This window comes from Necator americanus, chromosome I (genome assembly GCF_031761385.1).
Source record: "Necator americanus strain Aroian chromosome I, whole genome shotgun sequence".
Classification (NCBI taxonomy): Eukaryota; Metazoa; Nematoda; class Chromadorea; order Rhabditida; family Ancylostomatidae; genus Necator; species Necator americanus.
In genome coordinates this window covers 10,364,004-10,386,776 of record NC_087371.1, presented here as the reverse complement: position 1 = coordinate 10,386,776, position 22,773 = coordinate 10,364,004, and the positions used below count along the sequence as shown (strand labels likewise).

Sequence of the window (22,773 nt, the reverse complement as noted above, 5' to 3'; positions counted from 1 at the left end):
AATGTGAATGGCCACTATTTTTATAAGCTTAGTTTGTTTGCGCTTTGTTTACGCTCGAAAATTACATACAACTTTAGAATGGCTTCTTAAGCCTAAAATTTAGGAGAAAGGTAAATAACTTCCAACTTCTTTTAGTTCTAAAATCGTTAGCAACTACTTATTGTTCACGATAATAAAGAGCAAAGATCTGAATTACGAGAACAACGTAAGATTCTCCGAAAAATCCGCAAAGGTAACGAGTTTTTGGAAAATGGAAAAAAGGAGAATTGTACAACATTCAGCAATATTGTGGCAATGTTCGTAGCAAGTCCCGCCTTCTTTTCCCGGCCCTTTAATGACTTCGTACTGCGACGATCCAGCGTCCTCCACTTCCCATTATGACTAATCGGGAGAAGGTCGCCATTCTGAAGCTGTACCGTGGTAGCACACCTCGACTACGTATTGATTAGAAGGACAAAAATGATCTCTGCGAGAAATTCATGAAGAAAATTGGAAGACTCAACTACCCAGTCGCTGAAATGTACTCCAATAACATGGATAATTGCCGAAAATTGATCAAAAAACGCTGCCGACCTACTCGCCGCCTTCGACGGTAAGAATGACGTAAAAGTGTATCTCAATCCTGCCAACAAGGCTGACGTATTCTCGTGCCCGAGCGACGATGAGGAAAAGGAGGAATGAGAAGAAGAAGAAAACCAGAAAAAACAAAAATGTTCTTCGTCTGCACATGCACGCAGACGCTTCCGATCCGAACCTCGTCATGGATCTCGTCACCATTCTGGATCCTACTGCTATCCGATTCCGTGGCACTATGGCTGGACTATGGACGAATGCCTTTCTTTTGCTATTCACGAGATTTTGCAGAGAATCGTCGTTTTCATGGAGAAGGAAAGCGTAGATATCAATGGGAGCAGATTTCTCAGGATTTTAATAATTTAAAACTGTGAATAATTGTTTTAATAGAAGAAGATGCCCTACATATTTTGTTGTTTATTAATAATAGAACAAAATTTGTAATTTTCATCAACAAATCGATATTGATACTCAATCGAAGAGCTGTTACAATATCACAGCCATGTGGAAAATAAAAACAAAGTGCACATGCGGGGGTTTTCGTTGCCACTTAGTTTATCGTGAGTATCGATCCGTCATACTGTTCATATAACAAATATAAAGAAAAATAATGCTTTGTTTATTCCCCGAATCTGAAAGACTGTTTACACGCTTTTTATCTGTGTGAAACAGTTCATAAATATAGCTTTTTTTTGAGAATTTTTTCTTAAAAGGAGAAAAAAAACTATTTTCGAAGGATTCAATGTGTATGTCTTAGGATTTCAGTGGCGTGGCCAGAACTACCTCATTCCACGGATGCGGGAATTCTGAACAATTTAAACTTAGGCCTAATTTCGTCAAAAATCGGGATGATCCCTTATGTTATAGATCAGGACGATTTTTTTTAGATCGGAAAGACTATGACTACTCATTTTTTCTTTTCAAGTTGATTCCACACTTTTTTTAGCACTTCTGCGTTTTCATAGAGATCCCTCCTGGATAGGTTTTCAATTTCATTTTTGATTATCTATCTGCACGTGCTGTATCCTGGCAACGGTTTTTTTTTTTGAAAGAAATTAATTAGAGAAAATGGGAGGGGCTACTCGAGTCCTTATTTGGTCAAAAATTCTTCCTAGTTAAACTGGCTTTTGAGAAATAATAATGATTATGGCGAGAAAACACTTACAAAAGTGGTCATAGGAAAAAAAAGTAGTCTAGAGTATCTGGAAACATTTTTTTCTGATTTTTTTCCGCTATTTTATTCATAGAACCGCATCTGCAATGACTTAACGGCTAACAAAAAGAAGTAATTCAGATTAGGCGATGGAAAAAATCGTGGACAGTTCAGAATGTGTCGAAAATTCGAATCTAGTCAATGATCATAGGTTTCAATTCTGAGATTATAGCTCCGAAAAAAACCCTCTTCACAAAACGTTAAAATTATAAGAACAGTTCAGAATGTTGTGAAAATTCGGATCTGATCGCTTATCGAGGGAGGTGGGAGGTGAACAGAGGAAATTCTATGTACGTGTTGAAATTCATGAAAACAGATCAAACATTTGCTGAACAGCGACTAAAAAAACTGAGTTTTATAAAGCAGACATTTTTCATTCCTTATCGATTGTCTTTCTGAGGATTTATCTGTGTCGGATTTAATTTTATCGAAATACCAGTAATCCAAGTGCGAGATTCATATTCAAGAGAAGGAATACGTTTTCCTTCAACCTGCAAAAAAACCTTCTACTTGTGCGAGAATTTGAACAGCTTATTGAATGCGCATCATTTGACCCGGAGCTACTAACATTTTATTGATTACTTCTAGAATTTTGTACCATTCGTAGCAACAAAACTACGTATGAATCAGAAAAACTTCTTATGGTGACGAATATAGCCTTCTAGTCAATCGCTTCGTGTTTTCTCAACGTCTCGGCAACAACCACAACGCTGTTCGTAGGAGAATGCGAATGCGGCAGTCCGTGGGACGAAAATCCTGGTATCGACTCTGGCTTCGAGAGCAACACCCTCCGGCAACTGCTAAAACAAGCTCATGCAAAAATACGATACCATTGGAGAACTGTAACTCGGAATCCAGAAATTCTAGTCGGTGTATATATGGGTGCTTTTGCACATAGAATTCAAAAGAAATAAATATATTTCAACAAAAAATATATATAACGCAAAATAATACAATAAAATCCCGTATAAGCTCCCGTACAATGTCGTTACGAGATTTTTGAGCTTAGGTGATCCAGAAAATTTAGTTTTTCGCTCGGTTTTTTAATCACGAAATAAAATTGTGGATGTAAATGAAGAGTTGGATTTGTCGGAATACGGGATATTGGCTTTTAATGTTGCATATGCCCAATGAGACAAAATATCGTCTAACGGATTCCAGTCAAACAGGTCAGAAGCTCCCACATTGTAGTTTCGAACAAAACTCTTACAAGCGAAATAATCTTTGCCTTTGAAACATCCAAGATCTGTGTGTTTAGAATCTACAGACGAAGTGAAATCGAAAAAAAAAACAAATAAGAGAGTTTACGAGAATTTATTAAGTTGTAGGAACAGGCATATGTATTTTAAAGGCATCACCGCACGAATCTGGAGTGGTGCGGATTGCAGATGGAGAGTACCTATACGGGGTCGTAGATTATGGAGAGGATGGTGATTCCGTCCATTTCTTCCTAATTGCCGTAAAAAACGGCCCGGAAGATGCGGAGCGTACACAAAGCTTGCGCGCTCCAATGTTGTTGAAGATAGCGCACCGGAAGCAGTATATTCCGGGCCGTTTTTTTTAACGGCAATTAGGAAGAAATAGACGGAATCAAACTTCTCCCCTTAACCTACGACTCCGTATAGGCATAGCTCGCCTGAAACTCGCATCACCCCAGATTCGCGGGGTGATACCTTTAAGATTCCGTACAAAACGAGAATAATAAACATTAACCTAAAACATAACATAAATAAAAGCTTTAAGGAGGACCAAGATGTTGCGACAACAAATACGTGCATTTCTAGTTCCTGTTTTAAAGGACATTTTAAAAATCCAGAAAAAAAGACAGAGGTGAATCAGTGCAATAGTTTCCGTGAGTTGTGCAATATTTCGTCATATTGCGCGCTACGTCCGCCTACCTACGGCATTGTTCATGGTGTATAAAAGGCCTCGTCCAATTTCCATCCTCATTCCCCGCTGCTGAGTAGACATGACAGACGAGGAGAAGACTGTCACCATTAAGCTCTACTGTTCCAATGAACCGAGGATGGTTATCTCCTACAAGGACAAGAAGGACCTGTTCGAGCAGTACCAGAAGAAGATGAAGCGGCTTGGTATCCCTACTGACGACGTCTACTGGGCGGACTGGGATAGCGACCGATATAAGGTCAGAACAGCAAGCGACCTACTTAGAGCAGTTGAGCACTGTACTCCTACGAAGTTGCACATTCCCGGTAACTATGACGACGATGGCTGGCCAATTTCTGATGAAGAAGATGAGGAAGAGGAACGGGAGGAGGGGAAGGAGGAGAGGAAGAAGAGAAATCGATCCCGTTCAGGACATCAACACAAGTCTCCTTTCATTAAGGGGCCGCTGGACTGCGACCACATGCCATGGGATTTTGTTCCCTGGAACTTTGCCATGGATCCACGGTATGGATATGGACCTGCCTCGTTCAATTACGATCCACCAACAGAGAAGAGTCGTCGAAGTCTACACGAGAGGAGGAATCGCTACTGCTGCTGCAATGGCAGAAAATTCGAGAATCTCTGATTATTTAGCTTCAAGCAAATTGTTATTTACGTTCGTGCGCATATTTTTAAATAAATCTTTTTGTACGAAACATGTTCATCTTCCAAATAAAAACATTGTCGATCAGATAAAAGGGCACATCTATTTGTAAGAATATTGGAAGTGGTACTCGTAAAAAAAACGCATAAAAAAATGAAGAAAAACGAATAAGGATGAATAAGTGCGTGCAAACAAATGTGTCGAAGGTAGCAAATATTAGAAATTCGTTTCAAGAAGAAAAGGAGAAAAAAAACCAAGAATTATTTGAACTGTAATTACCCTAAGACTGCTTTTTTTTGCCCAAGTTTGCTAGTCTGCAAATTTAATCAGTGGCTAAAATGAAGACACACCATAAGGCCCACATAATTAAATTTTTACAAATCCTACTAGTGGTTTTAATATTCTATAGTCTAACATCAAGTGCTTGAACTAGGGATTTCCGCAGTATTTTGATGATTGCTGTTAATGTTTTAGTAAACTCTGACTTTCTTCCGTTGAAGAAGCCTGCGTGAAGTTGGAAGATTTGAGTTTTTCAAAGTTGAAGCTAGTTTGGCACCACCTATCCTCCCCTATCGTTGCAAAAAAAAGCATCCTGAAAGACTCCGTTCTTTCCTACGAAATCAATCACACCGCCACCCTCGTGCACGCGCCGCATTCACGTGCGAGCTGTCGAAGATTGATGAAGTCTCTCTGCTAGCTTTTTCATGTTTTCATGTATGAATAGGCTGTTGAAGGGACCGGAGCGTGTACAAGGGGTCGTGTTCCAACGTACTTCGAAGGAACAAACATCGTTCCCACGCGGGTTTTTACGACGGTTAGGGGGAGTTGAGAGCGGCTACGCTGTGTTCCGTAATCTACAACCCGAACCCTACGTCTTCCCTAGGGTTTCCCACTATGTCGAATTCGTAATATTTTTAATCTAAAGATCGAGGGAATTAATGTGAGGTTTTACTTTTTCGCTTCTAATACTTACGTGCTCACTGCTACGGGATCGGTTACCAGACGAAACCCGCAGCAGTGAGCATGTAAGAATAAAAGCGAGGAGCGAAAGTAAGGACTTTTGCAGTAAAACGGGAGAACTCTTATGATTCGCACTTGGATTTCATGAGAATAATTTCAATTTTATGGAAATAGTTTCAGACATTCACATAGTTCTATGCACAGGGAGCGCTGTAGCGCATTCGATGGTTCGAATTCGTCCTAGTGCCAACGAAGCGTTCATCCCTCCGGGATCGATGAATTGGCACCTGACACTGTCTGAGAGGATAAAAACACTGACCTCATACATCGGCTAGCTCCGCCCATTTTATGGGCTATTTTCGTGTCCGTGAGCCTCAAACGTTTCCGATTTGAAGTGAACGTGGCGGCGCATCCTAAGCGGATTGATTAAAGGCATCACCCAACGAATCTGGAGTGGTACGGATTTCCGGTGGAGTACTCGTATACAGGGTCGTAGATTATGGGGAGGAGGGTGATTCCGTTCATTTCTTCCTAACTGCCGTAAAAAAGGGCCCGGAGGATACGGTTCCGGGCGTTCTGGTGCACTATTTTCCACAAGGAGTTCGACTGGAGCGCGCCAGCCTTGTGCATGCGCCTCATCTTCCAGGCCGTTTTTACGGAAATTAGAAAGAAATGGACGGAATCATCCTCCTTTCCATAATCTACCACCCCGTATAGGAACTTTTCACCTGAAATCCCGCAACCCCAAATTCGTGAGGTGATGCCTTTAACGCCAGACACTTTATCGCTTTATCTTCATCGAATCTCAGAGTTCCTCAATTCCCGTCGGAATGCTGATATTCAAATGAATCAAGTTGTACCCGGACAAGTCATAAGAAGGATTTTAAGCCAGTTCTAGAAAGGGTTTAAAGGCACCACCCCACGAATCAGAGGTAGTTCTGGCGTTTTGGCATTCGTTTTGGCGCACCATTTTGTACAAGAGGTTCGATTGGAGCGCGCCAGTCTTTTGCGGCGCCTCATCTTCCGGGCCGTTTTTACGGCAATTAGCAAGAAATGGACGGAATCACCTCCCTCTCGTAGTCTCCCATCCCGTATACGAATACTCCACCTGAAATCTGCCTCAGATTCGTGGGGTGATGCCTTTAAAGCACGTTGAGTTTCGGAGCTTTCCAAGAAGCTGTTCCACTCTAAGCATGTAGAGCACGTGAAAATTCTTGGCATTTCGTAGGTTGTTAGCTGTCTAGAACAATCTCGACTGAAAGAACACCGGTAGGACGCTCGTCTGAGAGTTGCGCGAATGTTTTCCTTCGGAAACAGAATCACATGAGCTTGTCATGAAAAAAAAAAAAAAAACTTCTATTCTTTGGAAAGATATGACATGAGCTTGTTAAAAATGTTATGTCAGCTTTTGATTCTCGAATCTAATTACAACTTTTTCTTGGAATTCCATTTAATTTCATTCGTCGATTTTCTAAAGTCAACGTCGTCCAATCCCGATATCGAGGGAAAACTCTGCGATTGCTATTATCACAGATGATTCAGTGAAGGATTTCGAGATGGCTCACTCATTTTTTACGTGATGCTCCTAAACGGATGTGTTTTTAAAACTTCAGAAGAAATCTGTTCATTGTTTCACATCCGATATTATTTCATTTTTTTCTCCTGTCTTCAAGGTTTCAGATAATTTTTGGACCTATTCTAAATGTCCTTGTCTTCGTCATGCGATAGGTCGCTAGATTTCGCGCCCCACTGCGTTTAATTAACTCCCACTTTCTACTGTTTAATTTGCTCAGTTTGGTGTTCCTGGAATTCTGCCAATTGGTACATTTCGCGAATACAATGGAATTGTTCTTCGGAATCAATGACACTGTTTCACGGAGAAAGAAGGTCATGCAGGTATTCGAACTCCGTCACGAGACCTGAGCATGGGGCCAGCAGCTAGTTCTCGAGCTGAAAGCGATCACCTCCCGGGAAAACCAATCGCACCGACGGTCCTGAACAGAGTCGTCGCCGGTCCTGGACTGCACAGGCCTCTTTCCTGTTCCCCATTCAGCAGTACTTCAGTTCTCATTAAAGGCATCACACCACGAATCTGAGGTGGTACGGATTTCAGGTGGAGTATTCGTGTACGGGACCGTAGACTATGGAGATGGGGTAATTCCATCCATTTCTTCCTAATTGCCGTAAAAAAGGGCCCGGAGGATACGGTTCCGGGCGTTCTGGTGCACTATTTTCCACAAGGAGTTCGACTGGAGCGCGCCAGCCTTGTGCGGCGCCGCATCTTCCAAGCCATCTTTTACGGCAATTAGAAAGAAATGGATGGAATCACCCTCCTCTCCATAATCTACTATCCCTTATAAGAATACTCGACCTGAAATCTGCACCACCTCGGATTCCTGGGCTGTTGCCTTTAAGTGTTTCCTCGCTGGTTAATCGTGTGCTCTAATATGCGAGCCATGACTTTTAGTTCCTCACCATCCATCTTTTCTTTCTTTCTTGTTTTCATCGCTTAGAACTGACATTCATTATATTGGTCATAAACGCTACTTTAACCCATCGTATTTCGGTGGTACGAGCGCCCTGTCCTAGAAACGCGTAGGATTTAACGTCACATGTGTAATGAGCCGTTAGATTTCGCGCTCCATTGTGACCACCACCGTAATTCGTTGCATTCGTCGCCTGGGAGTTTCCTGAAAGTGCTTCGTACTGCGATTTTGCAGGATATGAGTGTTTTTCGTCCGTTTCTCATTGATTATTTCTGGTTTATCTTCTCAGATGAGGAGCAAAGTGGCTTAGGTGCTCGGGATGCGCCTTCAGCTCTCTTCCAGTTTGTTGGTTTTCGTAATTTAGAGGTATTCTGTTCCTAGTTATTTTTTTTTGCAATTGTCTGGATCTTACAATTTTCTAGACGTATAAGTGGTCATTTGGATGATATTCGACCAAGTCATTCTAATGGTGTGTAACTATTTCGTTTCTTAAGTTGTATTCTTACGTTGATACCAAACGATTTACTTCTTTCTTTTCTACTTTGCTTTTTGTTTTTTGCTTGAAGAACGTGTGAATATCTCATTTTGGTGTTCACTAATTTATCGGCTTATTTGTGAATTTTGCAGGACCTGTTGCACACGGTCTATTAATTAGCACCGTCGCCACGGCCTCCGCTCGGTGGAGAGAACTGCCGCATTCTTCCGTGAGTTCGACTTTTTTTTTGAAACTTAGGTTGGGTTTATTTTAATTACTATGAAGTTAAACATGTATTTTAGGCTGGATCTGCTTCTGCTTCCGTTACTGAACAAAGCGCTCCGTCGCACGAATCAGGATCGGAAACCATGAGCAGCTCCGAAGAGGTTCCTTTTCTTCGTTAGACAAAGTATTTATGCATGATTGGTTGCTTAGAAAGTCAACAGGGCTTGTGGAATCTATTGTTTCGTACACTACTTTTTTCCTTCTTTTTGGTAGACTCATCAAGGAAGGTGTCGCTGGGATACCAGCTGCTCGCTGTTAGCGAAGAATCCAGCATGAACTGATTTCAGGCCCCGTGAAGTCATTTTGCCATCTTTTTTGTCGGAGGCGGGAGTTCTTTTGCTGTTGAAATATGTTGTCTTTCATGTTTGTGGGGCTAGAGTGTGTAGCATATATATACATAAATTATAAGGGAATATCAATAGAAAAACGTGCAGAAGAAATTGCTAATTCGTATTTTGCTGAGTGATTTTCTGGCGGACATTATTTCACATCCTTTTATGATTTTATGCAGCGGTTTGTTCACCAATAATTACAAAACATACTCATTCAAATTACTATTTCTTTGGTGTGTTCAGTTTTCTTTCTACCTGTATTGTGTTATTACAAGTATTTTGCAAGCGCTGTTGCTTTTGGCTTTCTGCGTATGCTCTATTAAACGAATCATTTAATATTTTTTCGTCACATGATGCTTGATGGGTCTTCAGTCTGTTCAAATACTACACCATATGTTTTCTTTTATATACCTTACGTATTCTTCAAACGTGTTCGGACCTTAACGTGTCTGTGGGCGGTGATAGATTCTTGATTCAGGAGAAAAGAGTTCATTTTTTGGTTTTCATTGCTCTTCTTCGTTATCCTCGTCTATCTATTGTGCTCACTCACAGAAACCTTTTCAACACAGAGATTCAACGCGACTGCGCTATCTATTGATTTTCGGGAAAATCTATCATGTGCCTGATTGCGATAGGAGATAGAACATGTGCAATTAATGGGAATGTGCACTTAGTAATTCTATCCGCTGAAACGCTTTTTATATGAGGTTTTCCGAATATGAGAAGTCTAGAGGTATTAATTTCTAGTGTTTTCCCCAATTCTTGGTGAGGTACTTGGCGAAAGTTTATGCCAAATAGTTTTAGTAGGCATTAAAACTGTAACAGCTCACTTTCTTGTTACTCTATGTTGGAGAATGTATTGTTTTGAATGAAAAATCTGAGTTATTCCGTGAAGAGAAACTACTTTTTCTGTGTTTGTAGATGCTAGAACTCTTTCATACTCCCATTTTATCCTGAACTTTTATAACTTCAAAAATCATAATTAAGGTGTCATGGATCACCTGGTTTTGTGGACTGAGGGGAAACGAATTCTTCTGCGAGGTAGGTACAATCCCTTTCCGTGGGGATTTTTCCTTTGAAGGAGGAGCAAACCTGATCAGGAACGATTTTACCATTACTATTAGGTCTGATCTTGCTATTAAAGACAATTATACACGTTTAGGTTGACGAAGAATATATTCAAGATCGTTTCAATCTCACTGGCCTTAATGAGCAGGTGCCAAAGTACCGTCAGGCTCTCGATATGATTCTGGATTTAGAACCAGGTGATCTTTCTCAGTCTCAGATTGGTTTCAGTTGTTTTCTTTTTTGATTTGTGGGTTTAAATGCGACAATGTTGATTCTTTTTACTCTTTCTGTACTTCCAGAAGATGACATGGAGGACAACCCTACAAACACTGATCTTGTAGAACAAGCAGCGGAAATGCTATACGGGTTAATTCACGCCAGATATATTTTGACCAATAGGGGAATCGGACAGGTATGTTGTTTTGTTTGTTTTGCGAATCTTCCACTATTAGTCGGACTAAACTTTTAGTCCACAACCATAATCGCACCCGCCCCTATCTCAGAAATTTCAAGCGCTTCTTTTTAGATGGTTGAGAAATGGCGTGACCACGATTTTGGCGTATGTCCTCGAGTGTACTGTGAAAACCAAGCTATGTTACCTATTGGTGAGTTCTCTTGATTTCATTTTGAGATTTTTGGAATAAAAGAGGGTGATGGTCTCTTGTGCATGGCACGAGGTCTCCAGTGGCTGCTGTTTCAGGGCTTTCCGATGTTCCTGGAGAAGCGATGGTGAAACTTTATTGCCCTCGTTGTTGTGACGTGTGAGTGTTCAGCTATACTTTGTATTCACCTCATATAGAAAATAGTTCCTGTGGAGGTAAAAAGAGCTAAATTGGAAGAGTATAACCACTTTTAAAGGTTATTGAAAATATCGAAAAGATTCTTTTCGTGAAAAAAGGCTCCTAAAATTTCGTATTCATCCCTGCTCCAGCTAGTATACTGATTTCCAGATTTATACCTCGTTCCTCACGTCACCAGCACACGGACGGCAGTTATTTTGGTACCGGCTTTCCACACATGTTGTTCTTTGTTCATCCAGAGCTCCGCCCGCGTAAACCAGCTACTCAATTTATACCAAGGTGTGGTAGTATCCATTTGCCTAGTGAATAGCAAAGATTTAAAGTATTGTTCTGCCACGTTCACCGATTGTGAACGACTAAGTATATTTTGCTTTCAGACTGTATGGTTTCAAAATTCATCCCTTAGCATACAACTTGCAGTATCAACAATCACCACAGGTTATTCATTATTCATTTGATCTTTTCTAAGAACTAGTTTAAGATCGTCTCACATTTCTATGAAATGGTAGATGGCAGGGTATTATTATTCATTATTGTTAATTACTATCAGCACCATTTATGACATGGAATACTTCATTCCTCACATGATAATATTATTATTCATTGTCTTGAAGTATAGCTCTATTTCATTCCACAAATTTCACGTGAAATAAACATATTCTGTATTAGTTTCTAGGAGCAATAATTAATCAGCCGGAATCCAAGTTACTGTTGAATGAATCTGGTGTCTTCAGCTGCGCTTAATTCTCGTTTTTTTTTGCCAGCACCTAATCACAAGACTTTTTATTATGTGTTCGTTCTGGTTTTTGACGTTAGATTTGATGGTTTCATAAGTGAGAGCAAAACTGCACTTAAATACTGAAGCTGGGTTTCGCCGGAGATTTGTTTAACACAAATTCCGTGGAGCTGGCAGAGGGTGTGATAATACGTGTCATTGAAGTGGTGTCCACTGACACTGTGCGGGTTTTCTACTGGTTGCCTCGCTACAAAACAATATAATGATATGTGGGATTTTTCACTTTTGTACTTGTTTTTCTTCAACTACAATTCTGACCTTCCTAACTTACAAGCTTTGTTGTAATTGCACAGTGGCTCTATGACGAAGTGTATTTCCAGAAAAAAAGAAAGAGCAGAAAAATGAGGCGTTCTGGTTTCTTCATTCTGTAATATACGTTGTGTAAATAAATGCAAACAAATGTGTAAATAGCTAATAATAATAAATATACGTTCATCATCGGATATATACAGATTTTTTCAGCAATCGAACAACGGACCACCTATTGAAAAAGCAGGACAACAATTCGCGAATGCGTACGGGCTCTGAAGGACTGTGGTGCAAGTCAATGTCGTTCACTAATCATCATCGTTGAAATATACAGATTACGCTCCTTAGATATTGTTATACATTGTTTCTTTCTTTTTGTCTGGGTATGTCCCTTATGATATGGCTGTAGTTAGTATTTACATGTTGTGGTAATCTTAACAAAATGGTTAAACACTTCTGTGTTTGACTTTTCTTTTCGAAGTGTTGTGGTCCAACATACATAGTATACTTCTTTGTGTAACTTTGTATCCGTTAACTTCTTACATGATTGATTACCGACTACGAGAAGGATTTGTATGAATTATTCGCTTTCACAATCATTGCTTCATTATAAGTTCCGGTGACGATGAAAATAAGATATGGGACAAATTGATAGATTAGGAGACTTCTCCGTAATCAGCACGACATCGATTAGTTCGCACTTCATTTACAAATTTGTGAAGCAAAGCAGCATCTCTGCTTCGGTTCTGCTATGCATGTTTCTAAATGAAGGAAGAAAAGATCATCTTCGATCCAGGAACAATAATTCTATGGTAGAATAATAACGGATTTGTGCTGAAATTTAAAATAGTGGCGTTCGTTTCTGTGAAAGAATGGCAGATGGAGATCGCTTGACAATTTTGCTTGCGTTGGTTCTAAGTACACGAGTTGTGACAGTGTCCACTGCAGCGAGGTGCAGTGTTACTTAGATCGTGTCGATTTGATTTCAAGGATTCCCTTGTCGTCTTGGGTTTTTTTTTTGTTTCAAATAAATGTGAACTGTAAAGCATGGCGGTTATAGAGCAGTAGGAGGAAGACGTTCGCTGTGACTGCACAATCGATTTTTGGAAACGGCCCTAATGCCAACCAGTCCTTCATCAATCAGGGGCCGATAAATTTGTACCAGATTTGTCTGGGAGGACAGCACCGACTTCACACGTCGACTAGCCTTCGTAGGTTATTGTAGGTTAGACAACGAGAGCAGTGGCGAGTCCCAAGAGGATTGATTAACGCTTTACATGATATACTTTACAATTTATCGGTAAGGTGGTTGGATATTGGGAGAATCCACGATTGAAATAATAAATTTGACAGCACAATCTGGATAATCGGTGGAAGATTGAATAACTGCAACTGGTTATGCTGCTCAGTTTTGTACTCATCTCTTATTTGGTGCACTAGAGATTTGCATTTGTAAAGTGTGAAGTATCGCCATTTGTGCGCTTCTCGAAACCAGTTGTCCAGCGCAGCGAGTGCGAATTTCGTGCTCGAACACGAATTTACGTCCCGTTGCCAGTCATATGTTTCCTTGTTCCGTCCGATTTGATGGCTTAATGTTATTGATCTTTCTTTGTTGTTGTTTAGAAAGAGGAAATGGGCAGGAATTCGGGTCGAGGTTTTTATTCTTATGGATGAAGTTTATGGCATATATTTTAACGTACGGCATACATTTCTGATGTAATTGTTATTGTCGCTGTATTCTTTCGATTTCGTTCGTTTTATGGAAGTTTTTGTTCTGCCATACAAGTGTAAGTATTCAGCTTCAAAGCCGGTTTGTGCACATGAAATCGGCGTCATCTCGACCTTCCAGCATGTGCATGACGCCTCGTCAAGATCCTTTGACGTTTGAAGTGAGTCTCTTCCAACTGTCTTCCTAATATTTCCCGTATTTGAAATTTAAAATTATTCTCATATGAAGTGATATTCTTCATTGGGAATAACACATTCTTTTCGAAGATTTGTTTAATTTTAGCTGCTCTTACTAGATCAGTTTTGTCAGCTTAAGCTTTATACAGAAATAACTTCACCCTTCAGTTCACGTAGCCAAAAGTTAGTTTTAAGGTTCTACCGCAAGAAGGACTGAAGAATGAAAATGTGGAGTTTATTTTAGGAATGCCACTTAATCAGGTTTGTTTTAAAGCTATGCTGGCAGACAGCTATCGGGGATTCTCCTACTTACATTTTGGATTCTACTGGGCACTGGATTTAGGTACTAACTCTAATTCAACACAATGCAAGGATTTTAACGAATATCGAGCTGATGTATTCCCGAAAGGTACTCTCAACTGATTCTGTTGATGTAGTTAATTGTATTGCTCCTCTTAAGGGAATTATTCCTTTAAATCAGTCTAATACATCTTCGCAGCTTTCTTATCGCTCTTTAATGACGATTTTTTTAGGATCCCCTTGGTCGAGATATTTGTGTGTACCTAAGTAACGATGGGATACGCCTAATATTTCATCCTGTCACTCAGCTTCTTCGGGTTGGTGTTCAATTATATTTTCTTTTAGAATCGACTTTTTTCTTCTTACTAGCAAATGATTTCGTTCAGCTTATCGAAGTCGACAATCTATCTCAAATCGTACTCAAGTATAAGTGAGTTCGTTTGTTTCCTTGGTTTTTAAGATAGACAGTTCAAATATTTTTGTTCTGATTTTTTCTGTTCATTTGTCCTTTTCTATTTCTAACCTTGTTGCTATAATAAGAGTATACGCTCTAGCGTAGTTCATTCAGAGAGAAGATCTTTTCCGAACCTGGTGCTGAAGTTAGTATGGATAAAGTTGACGAATTCTTCGGCTCTACACACCCAGGAGGTTCTCTTCTGAGTCAAATTTCCACTTTTTTTTGGTCAAACCCACTATCTTACATTGAGGAAATTTCCTCTCATTCCATTCATTGAAACCTTTCTTTTGTCTGAGTGTAATGGCATAAACAAAATAGTGCATTCCCACTAAATGTTATTGAAGCGCTGAGACAAGCGAGGCTAGGATTTGAATCGAAGCTATTTCACGTTTAAATACTCGTAATTCTTTCAAAGTGCTAGATTAATTAGTTACCTGTCATCTATCGCATTTGCTACAATTCCTTATATTCATTGGTCTTGCAGCTTACGATGACAAACAAAAAATTTGCGTAAAGAGTTGGCGTGGACTTTCATTCTGTTTTCCAACTGCAGAGAGCGCCAATGTTGAAGTTACTGTAAGTCATTTGAAATTTGTTGCTTCGAAGTATTTCGCTAGATGGTTTAGGTCTTTGCATATTTTTCTTTTCTTTCTAGCCTGGATTTGGCCCATTACGATCGTTGAAGTTCGATAGTGCGACTCAACCGCGATTAACAAAGATGTCAATCTTCAAAGGGACGGCGGTTGGAAAGAATGAGTGATTTTTTTGGTCTTCAATTCTCTTGTATTTTGTTCCAAGTATGCGAAGTTCCTACCTTTATATGCATATATTTTGTTCTTGAAAACAAATTGAACATATTTTATTTATCTGGTTTTCAAACTAGAATTCATATTGTTATTGGTTCATGTGAGGGTTCTGCGAAAGCCTTTGTCTAAGACTTGTTTTATCCTGAAAGTAACTGAAAGCATTAAAACGAAGCAGATGTCTTCATTCATAACAGATTTCTGTCGACATCTCAACATCTCTGTTGCTGTGAAAGTTTTGGAGGAGTCTTTTATCGCTCTGAATGAATAACGATCATTCTCAGTTGGTACTAGAATTTGACTCACTTGATAGTGAGTGAACTGTTCGCCATAGGTCCTCCATTGAGTTCCGAAGTACAAGAAATTAAGGTTTAATGGAATTTGAATCTTTATTTCTTTCCTACCCTCACTGAATCTTAGGTGTAGGTGCAACCACAGATTTCGGTACAGACTTGACTTGTGACTCAGTTCTTATACAGGATGGAAGAAAGCTGAAAATAGGAACATTGTTTTTGTTCAGGTGTTCAAAAAGCGAATCATATCCAGAAAGGGAGTTTGTGCTCGTAATGCATGTTTTTCCACTATCAAACATTTCTTCTTAGCTTTTTCTGCTAGTTATGCCTAGGAAAATTCTCCATTAACATTTCTGATTATTAATCGTTCGTTTTTTTTTCTCTTAAATGAAATTGTTTGTGTGCCGTTTCGCTAGAAGTATTTCAGCGTTTTTTTTTATTAACAGTATTCGGATTCAGACTTGATGTTTAGCTATACCAAAATCTCCTGCATTTGTTCGCATAATTTGACGATTATAGGGAAGTTACTATGCCGTTGGCTGCCTACTGCGGCCAGAATCGTACGCTTATGGTGTCATGCGCAAGAAAAAATGGGAAGATCACAGGTGTAGACGTTCTATTTCAGACACAAAGTGGGTTTAGATTTTGTTATTGCTGCCATCTATATTTTTATGATATCTATGGATGTTAAAAACGTTTTGGATTGATGATTTTTCTTATTCAGATGGAAACGCTGCCTCTCGCATCAGTGGCGAACTTGAATTGGTGGAGGTTTCAAGGACCATATCATTTGGAGATACAGTCGCTGTCGGTTTTAACGCTCATTTTTATGAGTTATCATTGGAAAAAGCACATTTTTTCATGCCTTGGTTCTAGAAGGTGTTGTCAGCTCTCGGCGCTCCGTCCAAGGTGTTCTATAAATCCGAGGACAAGATGTCCATTCATCGTGGAGGGTGCAAGGAAACGCTCAGTCCACAACCCCACTTCTTCTTCAATTACTTCTCGATGGGTCTGGTTAGTTTATTCACTTATCTGTTTCTTGCTATTTGCTACAGAAGAGTTTGTGGAAACGTTTCATATTTTCCGTAAAGTCTTCCTTTTAGTAAACTACATATTTACTGCTTGTATACCGTTACTTTTTGACAGCAGGTTAAGAAGTATTATAGTAGAAAATATTGCAATAATAACTAATTTCTGCTGTTGCTGTACAGAGGATTACTCCAATTTTTTTCCCACCATTTTTTGTTTTTTTTTTCTTTGTCTCTGGTTTGCCTCTTTCTTTTAAGTCACAGGTTCTCTTCGCAACTACATTCTCGAAATACTTCAATCCCCACGGATTATCTTTTCTTGAACATGAGCGTGCATTGTGTTCAATTTTCATTTCTCCTTTCACTATTCGGCTGCCGTTAACTATTCATGAGTTCTGCAGAATCCCCTTGATGCATTTATTTTTTGGGAGAACTCAAGCGTGTGGCCTGTGTTAAGAGTAGATGGAGAGGAGATAAGGAGTATTTCCGTATTATAGGCTGTTTCGGGTAGTTGGAGTGAAAAATTAAGGTCGGTGTTGTCGTCAAGAATCAAAATTTCAGGGAACGTCGAGCAAGCAAAAGAAGTAGTGCGAGTGACGGTTCTCTGTATTTTTTCTTATTCCACATATGGTTTTGAGTAGCTATAGAGATTTAATACTAAAATCTTCCTTGTCACTATGCCGAAAAAATGTTCTGGAAGTAAGTGTTTGGTTGTATTTCAGAAAACAAATGCTCAAAAATTGCGCACAAACTGGTTACTGTAGCCTGCTTTTGTTACATTTTGCAACTACTTCATTTAGACATAACCACTACAGTATATAAAATGCTAAGGTGCTAGGGCAAAGTTCTGATTGGATACACCAGAAAAACAAGTCTATAAATCACTTTCGAATATCACTCGGGATTGCAGAGCAAATTCTCGCAAAGAAATGTATGCAAAGAGAGAACTTCTGGACGACCTTTAGCTCACACTTCATTAAAGACGTCACCCCATGAATCTGAGGTGGTACGGATTTCAGGTGGAATATTCGTATACGGGATCGTAGACTATGTAGAGGTGGGTGATTCCGTCCATTTCCTGCTAATTGGCGTAAAAAACGGCCCCGAAGATGTGCAGGCTACTGCCGCGCTCCAATCGAAGTCGTTGTAGAAATTAGCGCGCCGGAACGTTCGAAGCCGTATCTTCCGGGTCGTTTTTTACGGCAATTAGCAAGAAATGGACGGAATCACCCACCTCTCCATAATCTAAGATACCGTATACGAATACTCCACAGGAAATCCGTACCAAATCAGATTCGTGGGGTGATGCCTCTAAGACCGCAATCACGTTCTTTGTGAAGTGTTGATTGATTGTTTTCATTTCTTTGTTGATTTTTCGACTACTTTTTTCCAGCCTTGTTTTGTTTTTGATGACTGTTTTGGGCTTGTTAAATATGCCTAAAATTGAACCAATTTTCTCTTTCGTGAATTTCTGATAATTCCGGAAGTCCCGTGAGTTTGACCTGTATTGCCTATTCTTATTTCACGGCTATTTCGTATTTAGAACTTCATTGTTCCACAACTCTCTAGAGAACTGCATGAAGACATATCTTTTTGTAATACTTGCTGTCTATTCCCACTTTTCTTTTTTTTTTTTCGCTACCAGTGTTCTTAAAGTTATGCAGCCTCATTTCGAGGGGTTTTTCATACTCCCTAAAGGGTGAGCTCTTCTTGTTTCAGCTTGTGTATAAATTAAGCTTTTCACATCGAATGCTTTTTTTTTTTTGTTTTGCGGACGCACAAATGAGGAATTGTTGCCGCTTGTAGCAATTCGCACAGGGTTTTGCATGTCACACGACAGAATTGCAATTTTTTCTGACACATGCATATATTATTGTGTTGCAAGGAACGTATTTGAGGTTTATGTGGCAGTAGAGCAGTTTCTATATGAATTTCCGTTTAGTGTGAAATAGTGGCTCTTTGCTTTGGTAGAATTTCTTACATGGCCCCTAACTTCTTGTGGTACCAATTAAACCTGAACGTGTTCTTCGATGTGCGTAAGATGAGTTTTTTTTCCAGAGACCAAAGATTTCTTCGCAGTTACGTGCTTGTGGTGCACCCCATTTTCGTGACTGCTCATCACTTTTATTGCTTCGTTCGGGGGGTCAAAGAAGTTGAGCGAGGCGGGTGCGTGCTTACGCCGAACAACGATCCCCCGGGGAAAAACACTGACAAGCAAGACATGCGAATGAAAAAGTGCGATATCATAAAGTACTAGTTGGGTGTGGAGAAGTTTTATTTCGGACATTCTTTATTAGATTTTTTATTTGGGTTTCTGCTGCATCCGTCACTGCGATAGGGATCAAGCTCTACGTTGTCCTAATGGTGCGATACTTAATCGTTGCATGCGGGATGCGGACGGATTACGCAACCCACATATCTGCTATGAGCACATCTCCGAACCTCATCGCAGCAGCAGGCCAAAGTCGTAAATTTTTACCGAGCCAGATTGCCGTGGATTCGATTATAGAGCGCGTCTGAATGAGATGATGTCTAAATGTGGCATGCTTTTTTTACGAAGCGGTGTAGCGAAAGTGCGTGAGAGGTTCTTGTAAAAAATGGTTTAATGCCCATAAAGTTATGGTGAAATGTGTGCATCTTGGGTGAGATTCTAAAGTATAATGAAACCATTAATATATTAGAAGCAGATCAAAAGTTTTTCTTTCAATTTTCCAAACTAACCACAAAAAATTTCCTTAAAACGAGTGTGAGTGGAATTAGCTGGATTTCAACAGAAATTATATCCTCTACTTCCGCTTTATTTTTGTTTATCTTGTAAAACAAGCGGAAATTTTTGTGTGAAGAAATTTCCCATGATGTTGAACTGGCGCTGAATTCATTACGGTTTAAAAATTTCTGGCTTACTGAATGTGGAATAGGCTTCATGGAAACGATTTCACTATTTCGTACATTTCTGACCATACCATGTTGTATTAGATGACGCATTATAAATTAGGATAAGAAGTTCTATCCATAGAAGAAGTTGCGCACTAATTATTTACATCAGAATTATGCTGACGATGAGATGATGAGTTGTTAGAGATGGCATGTTGAAAGGTTGAGTTATTATATTGGAATCCGTAGATCTCGAAAGTAGGGATGTTATTTATGAATATCACGGTCATCATGTGAAACTGGCTTGGTTGCACCTGTATGTTCAACGATACAACTTATTACGGGTAGTAGAACGACCACCATTCGCAAGGAGTTTGCCGTTGTACAAGAGGTGTAGCTTCTTTTGCTTATTTGAGTTATATTAATTGAATTGCGGACATTGGACGACGGAATTGCCCACTTTCTATCGCGTAACAAGTTGCATCGTAGGTTTTGAAGGAGTGCAACAAATGCTGTTGCTAAAGTCGTTTTCCTAAAAGAATAATAGCCAGAATTGAGCTTGATCACGCTCACTGTCGTGAACTACACCCCTAACACCAAATATTCGCGGAGAAATCTCAACAATTTGGTTTCGTGATACGCTCTCTTTAAATTTTAATTTAACCGCTCACTTCAGGATGAGAAACCTTTAACTACTTGTTTGCGTAGGGTATCTTTAAACTTTTTTTTAGATAAACGAAAACTTGATGGGTAGGGGAGAGGAATGTAGCTGTTTTTTTTTTCTGTATATTTGTCGAGAATAGATTTTCTGGTGATTTCGGTGCGTTACTCTCTAGGAAACCGTTTTTCTGATATGGAAGAACGGTTTCCGATATGGAGACTTGACAGGCACCATCTCTATCGCCAACACAAAACAATAATAAATAAAAAAGTATGCCGCAAAGTAGTTAGCACGAAAACGCGTGGACAGTTTAGAGGATATGCGAGATTGCTTTTATTCGCGTTCTACTTGAGCACTTCACTTATTACCTTTTTATTCGATAATTCAAATAAAGCAGGTTTTCAGTAAGTTTCTGGCTTGCTGACTGTTTCACTAAAAACACTATTTTTTCCGCGCTAACGACTTTTGCGGCTCTATTGGCTGGTTGAGCTATTTCTTGCGCAATGATTGGTACTTTACAGTTTTTGCGAGTTAAACAGCTTTAAATTCCTAACTATTCAGGTCTTGTGCACTCTATTTTCTCTGGCAACTGTTAAATATTGATAGAATATCAGTAGTTTGGGATTCACCTACCGTCTCGAGGGGTTTCGCTATCATAAACAAAGACAAAAACAATTTTTGGAGCTTTTTTGCATAATTAGTGGGAGCTTATAACAACCCATTTACTGAAGATAAATCATCTTTCCGATGATAATTTTTGGCAGTAACACCTCAATGTTCGCAATTGTTTTTTTTTTTTCTGAGATTTTCGAAAATTCCCTTGTTTCTAATCTCAATGTTTCTCCGAATTGGTACAACTCTCCACGTCATCAAGTGATTGTAACCTAGCAATGGCTACTATACTGTGGTGTAGTGAAATTACCGAAAGAATAGCTCTTTTTGGCGACGCGTAATTTATCATGTGTCGCCCGTAGTGTAGTATCGAGGGTCTCTTTTGCTCGCTTTGCGTATTCATTTGCGGCGAAGTGTTGTGATTTACGACCGAGGTGGGCACAGAGGGCGATAAGTTGCTGCGTGAAGCCATTTATAATCTTCGCCACGACACCTCAGGTTGAGGTGGACGCGCTACGCAGCTAAGCAGTTGGCGCCAGAATTGCAAACAAACAAACTAACTTGTAATTGTTGGGCTTCTGAATTCATCTGGTGAAGATAGTTACGGGTTAGGATCGTGTGATCCCATGTGATGCCTAACTTTCCCAAAGCGAGCTATCTTCTGAAAATGAAAATGGATGAACGAACAAGAGTCAGTTGTACGTAAGGTGAATATCAAGTCAGCGTCCAGGGAAGGTCGGATAAAATTGAAAGGAGGTGGAGTTTACTCGCACATAACAGTTCAAGGTTTGTTGTTAATGTAACATTTATATAGTTGTTACTTGCATTTATACCTTTATTTAGTTGTATGCCTATATTTTGGTATTGTATTGCTCAGTATCTATATTGTTCAGTATATATATATATATATATATATATATATATATATATATATATATATATATATAGTATATCTACATGCTTCTTTTCTTTCTTTCCTATGGGCTCAAGGTAATAAATAATTCATTCTAAGCAGTAGACGAACACTGAATAGATATGATAGAATTGATTTTTCCTCGCCTCGGTGTCAGGAATCACTTAGTATCGAAGTTCAACTTACATTTGGATGCAGTTTATTGGAATCTTTGGAAATTTCTGTTCCACATTACTTTTCGATGATGCTAAGCTTCAAGTTTCTCGTATCCCATTTCTTATCTGAAATATTGAGAGCAGAAGGGTGGAAATGTCTTAGATTACTTTTTTTTCAAGAGGATGATTCAATAATTCAAAGGTTACACTTTGCCAAAGTGTTTCGCTACTGATTGGACTCTAACTGATCTTCAGAATATTGTAAGGGATCTACGATCACAGTAGATGAGGTGTACAGTTGATCGTTTAGATCGAGTTCTGCAGACTTTCTTTTGCTGAACTCGAAGATTCTTATTTTAACATGTGAAAAGCGTTGGGAGTGCTTTGCATCCACTAAACTATCTTTGAGTCTAAAAAATTTCGAAGAATTACCGCAGACCTATTTGGAAATGGATTTTCTTTGGATAAATCTTTCTAGAAAAACTAGAAGAACATCTTCGTTCATTTCATCTGGAGTTTTTTGGAAGATATGGATGGACTAGATTTATTGCTCGTGTGCTGCATTCATCCCATTTATGTCAAGCACTAATTCTTTCATTATCTACGCAGCATAAGTCGAATTAGATTGACGTGCAGGTGAGATGTAAATGAGGGGGAATGAAATGCCGACTCGGCGGTATGCGGTAACTAATGACAAGGATCCGATGAGGTAATATCGTGGAGTTTATGATCGGCTCCAGAGTAAATGGAGGATGCTTAGCGGTTATTGGGTAAGAGGTGTGGGTAGCTGGCTGATGATAAATGAAAAGATAATTACAGGTTAGATGCAACTGATTGTAATAAAAATGCGGTAATTTTCCCTTAAATCTTATACTTAGGTAAAGTTAGCTAGGTAAGAGGGTCGGCGTCGAGTACATTGTCGAAGGTTCGAAATCGCTCCAGACCTAACCAAGCTTTTCATACCTCCGCGGTTGATAAACTGGT

The 22,773-nt window shown here is 39.4% G+C and overlaps 3 protein-coding genes across 5 annotated transcripts in view; all 3 read left to right on the top strand.

Moving 5' to 3' along the window:
• Positions 1 to 3,755: 3,755 nt before the first annotated feature.
• Positions 3,756 to 4,319, top strand: RB195_005067 (uncharacterized protein; the record flags this gene model as incomplete). Its single annotated transcript, XM_064177358.1, has 1 exon — positions 3,756 to 4,319. The coding sequence occupies one exon, from the start codon at positions 3,756 to 3,758 to the stop codon at positions 4,317 to 4,319; it is 564 nt and encodes a 187-aa protein (XP_064034483.1).
• A 3,701-nt stretch (positions 4,320 to 8,020) lies between these two features.
• Positions 8,021 to 12,067, top strand: RB195_005066 (uncharacterized protein; the record flags this gene model as incomplete). Of its 2 annotated transcripts, XM_064177357.1 has the most annotated exons (12): positions 8,103 to 8,128; positions 8,206 to 8,252; positions 8,411 to 8,487; positions 8,561 to 8,644; positions 9,863 to 9,916; positions 10,038 to 10,140; positions 10,243 to 10,355; positions 10,470 to 10,548; positions 10,644 to 10,704; positions 10,894 to 11,022; positions 11,121 to 11,181; positions 12,002 to 12,067. In XM_064177357.1, the coding sequence occupies 12 exons, from the start codon at positions 8,103 to 8,105 to the stop codon at positions 12,065 to 12,067; spliced, it is 900 nt and encodes a 299-aa protein (XP_064034482.1). The 2 variants fall into 2 exon arrangements, with proteins under 2 accessions (XP_013307977.2, XP_064034482.1); XM_013452523.2 differs by lacking the exons at positions 8,103 to 8,128; positions 8,206 to 8,252 and adding an exon at positions 8,021 to 8,093.
• A 1,541-nt stretch (positions 12,068 to 13,608) lies between these two features.
• RB195_005064 (uncharacterized protein) overlaps positions 13,609 to 22,773 on the top strand; it is a gene marked incomplete at both ends in the record, with an annotated part of 32,746 nt that continues 23,581 nt past the window's right edge. Inside the window, 12 exons of one of the 2 annotated variants that reach the window (XM_064177355.1) lie at positions 13,609 to 13,677; positions 13,889 to 13,954; positions 14,037 to 14,102; positions 14,227 to 14,310; positions 14,380 to 14,423; positions 14,562 to 14,641; positions 14,935 to 15,026; positions 15,106 to 15,206; positions 16,066 to 16,178; positions 16,271 to 16,353; positions 16,423 to 16,560; positions 16,650 to 16,652. In XM_064177355.1, coding sequence (XP_064034481.1) covers positions 13,609 to 13,677; positions 13,889 to 13,954; positions 14,037 to 14,102; positions 14,227 to 14,310; positions 14,380 to 14,423; positions 14,562 to 14,641; positions 14,935 to 15,026; positions 15,106 to 15,206; positions 16,066 to 16,178; positions 16,271 to 16,353; positions 16,423 to 16,560; positions 16,650 to 16,652 — 939 coding nt within the window. Of the gene's footprint in view, positions 13,678 to 13,888; positions 13,955 to 14,036; positions 14,103 to 14,226; positions 14,311 to 14,379; positions 14,424 to 14,561; positions 14,642 to 14,934; positions 15,027 to 15,105; positions 15,207 to 16,065; positions 16,179 to 16,270; positions 16,354 to 16,422; positions 16,561 to 16,649; positions 16,653 to 22,773 lie in introns of those variants that run through there. The other variant, XM_064177356.1, reaches the window with a different exon arrangement.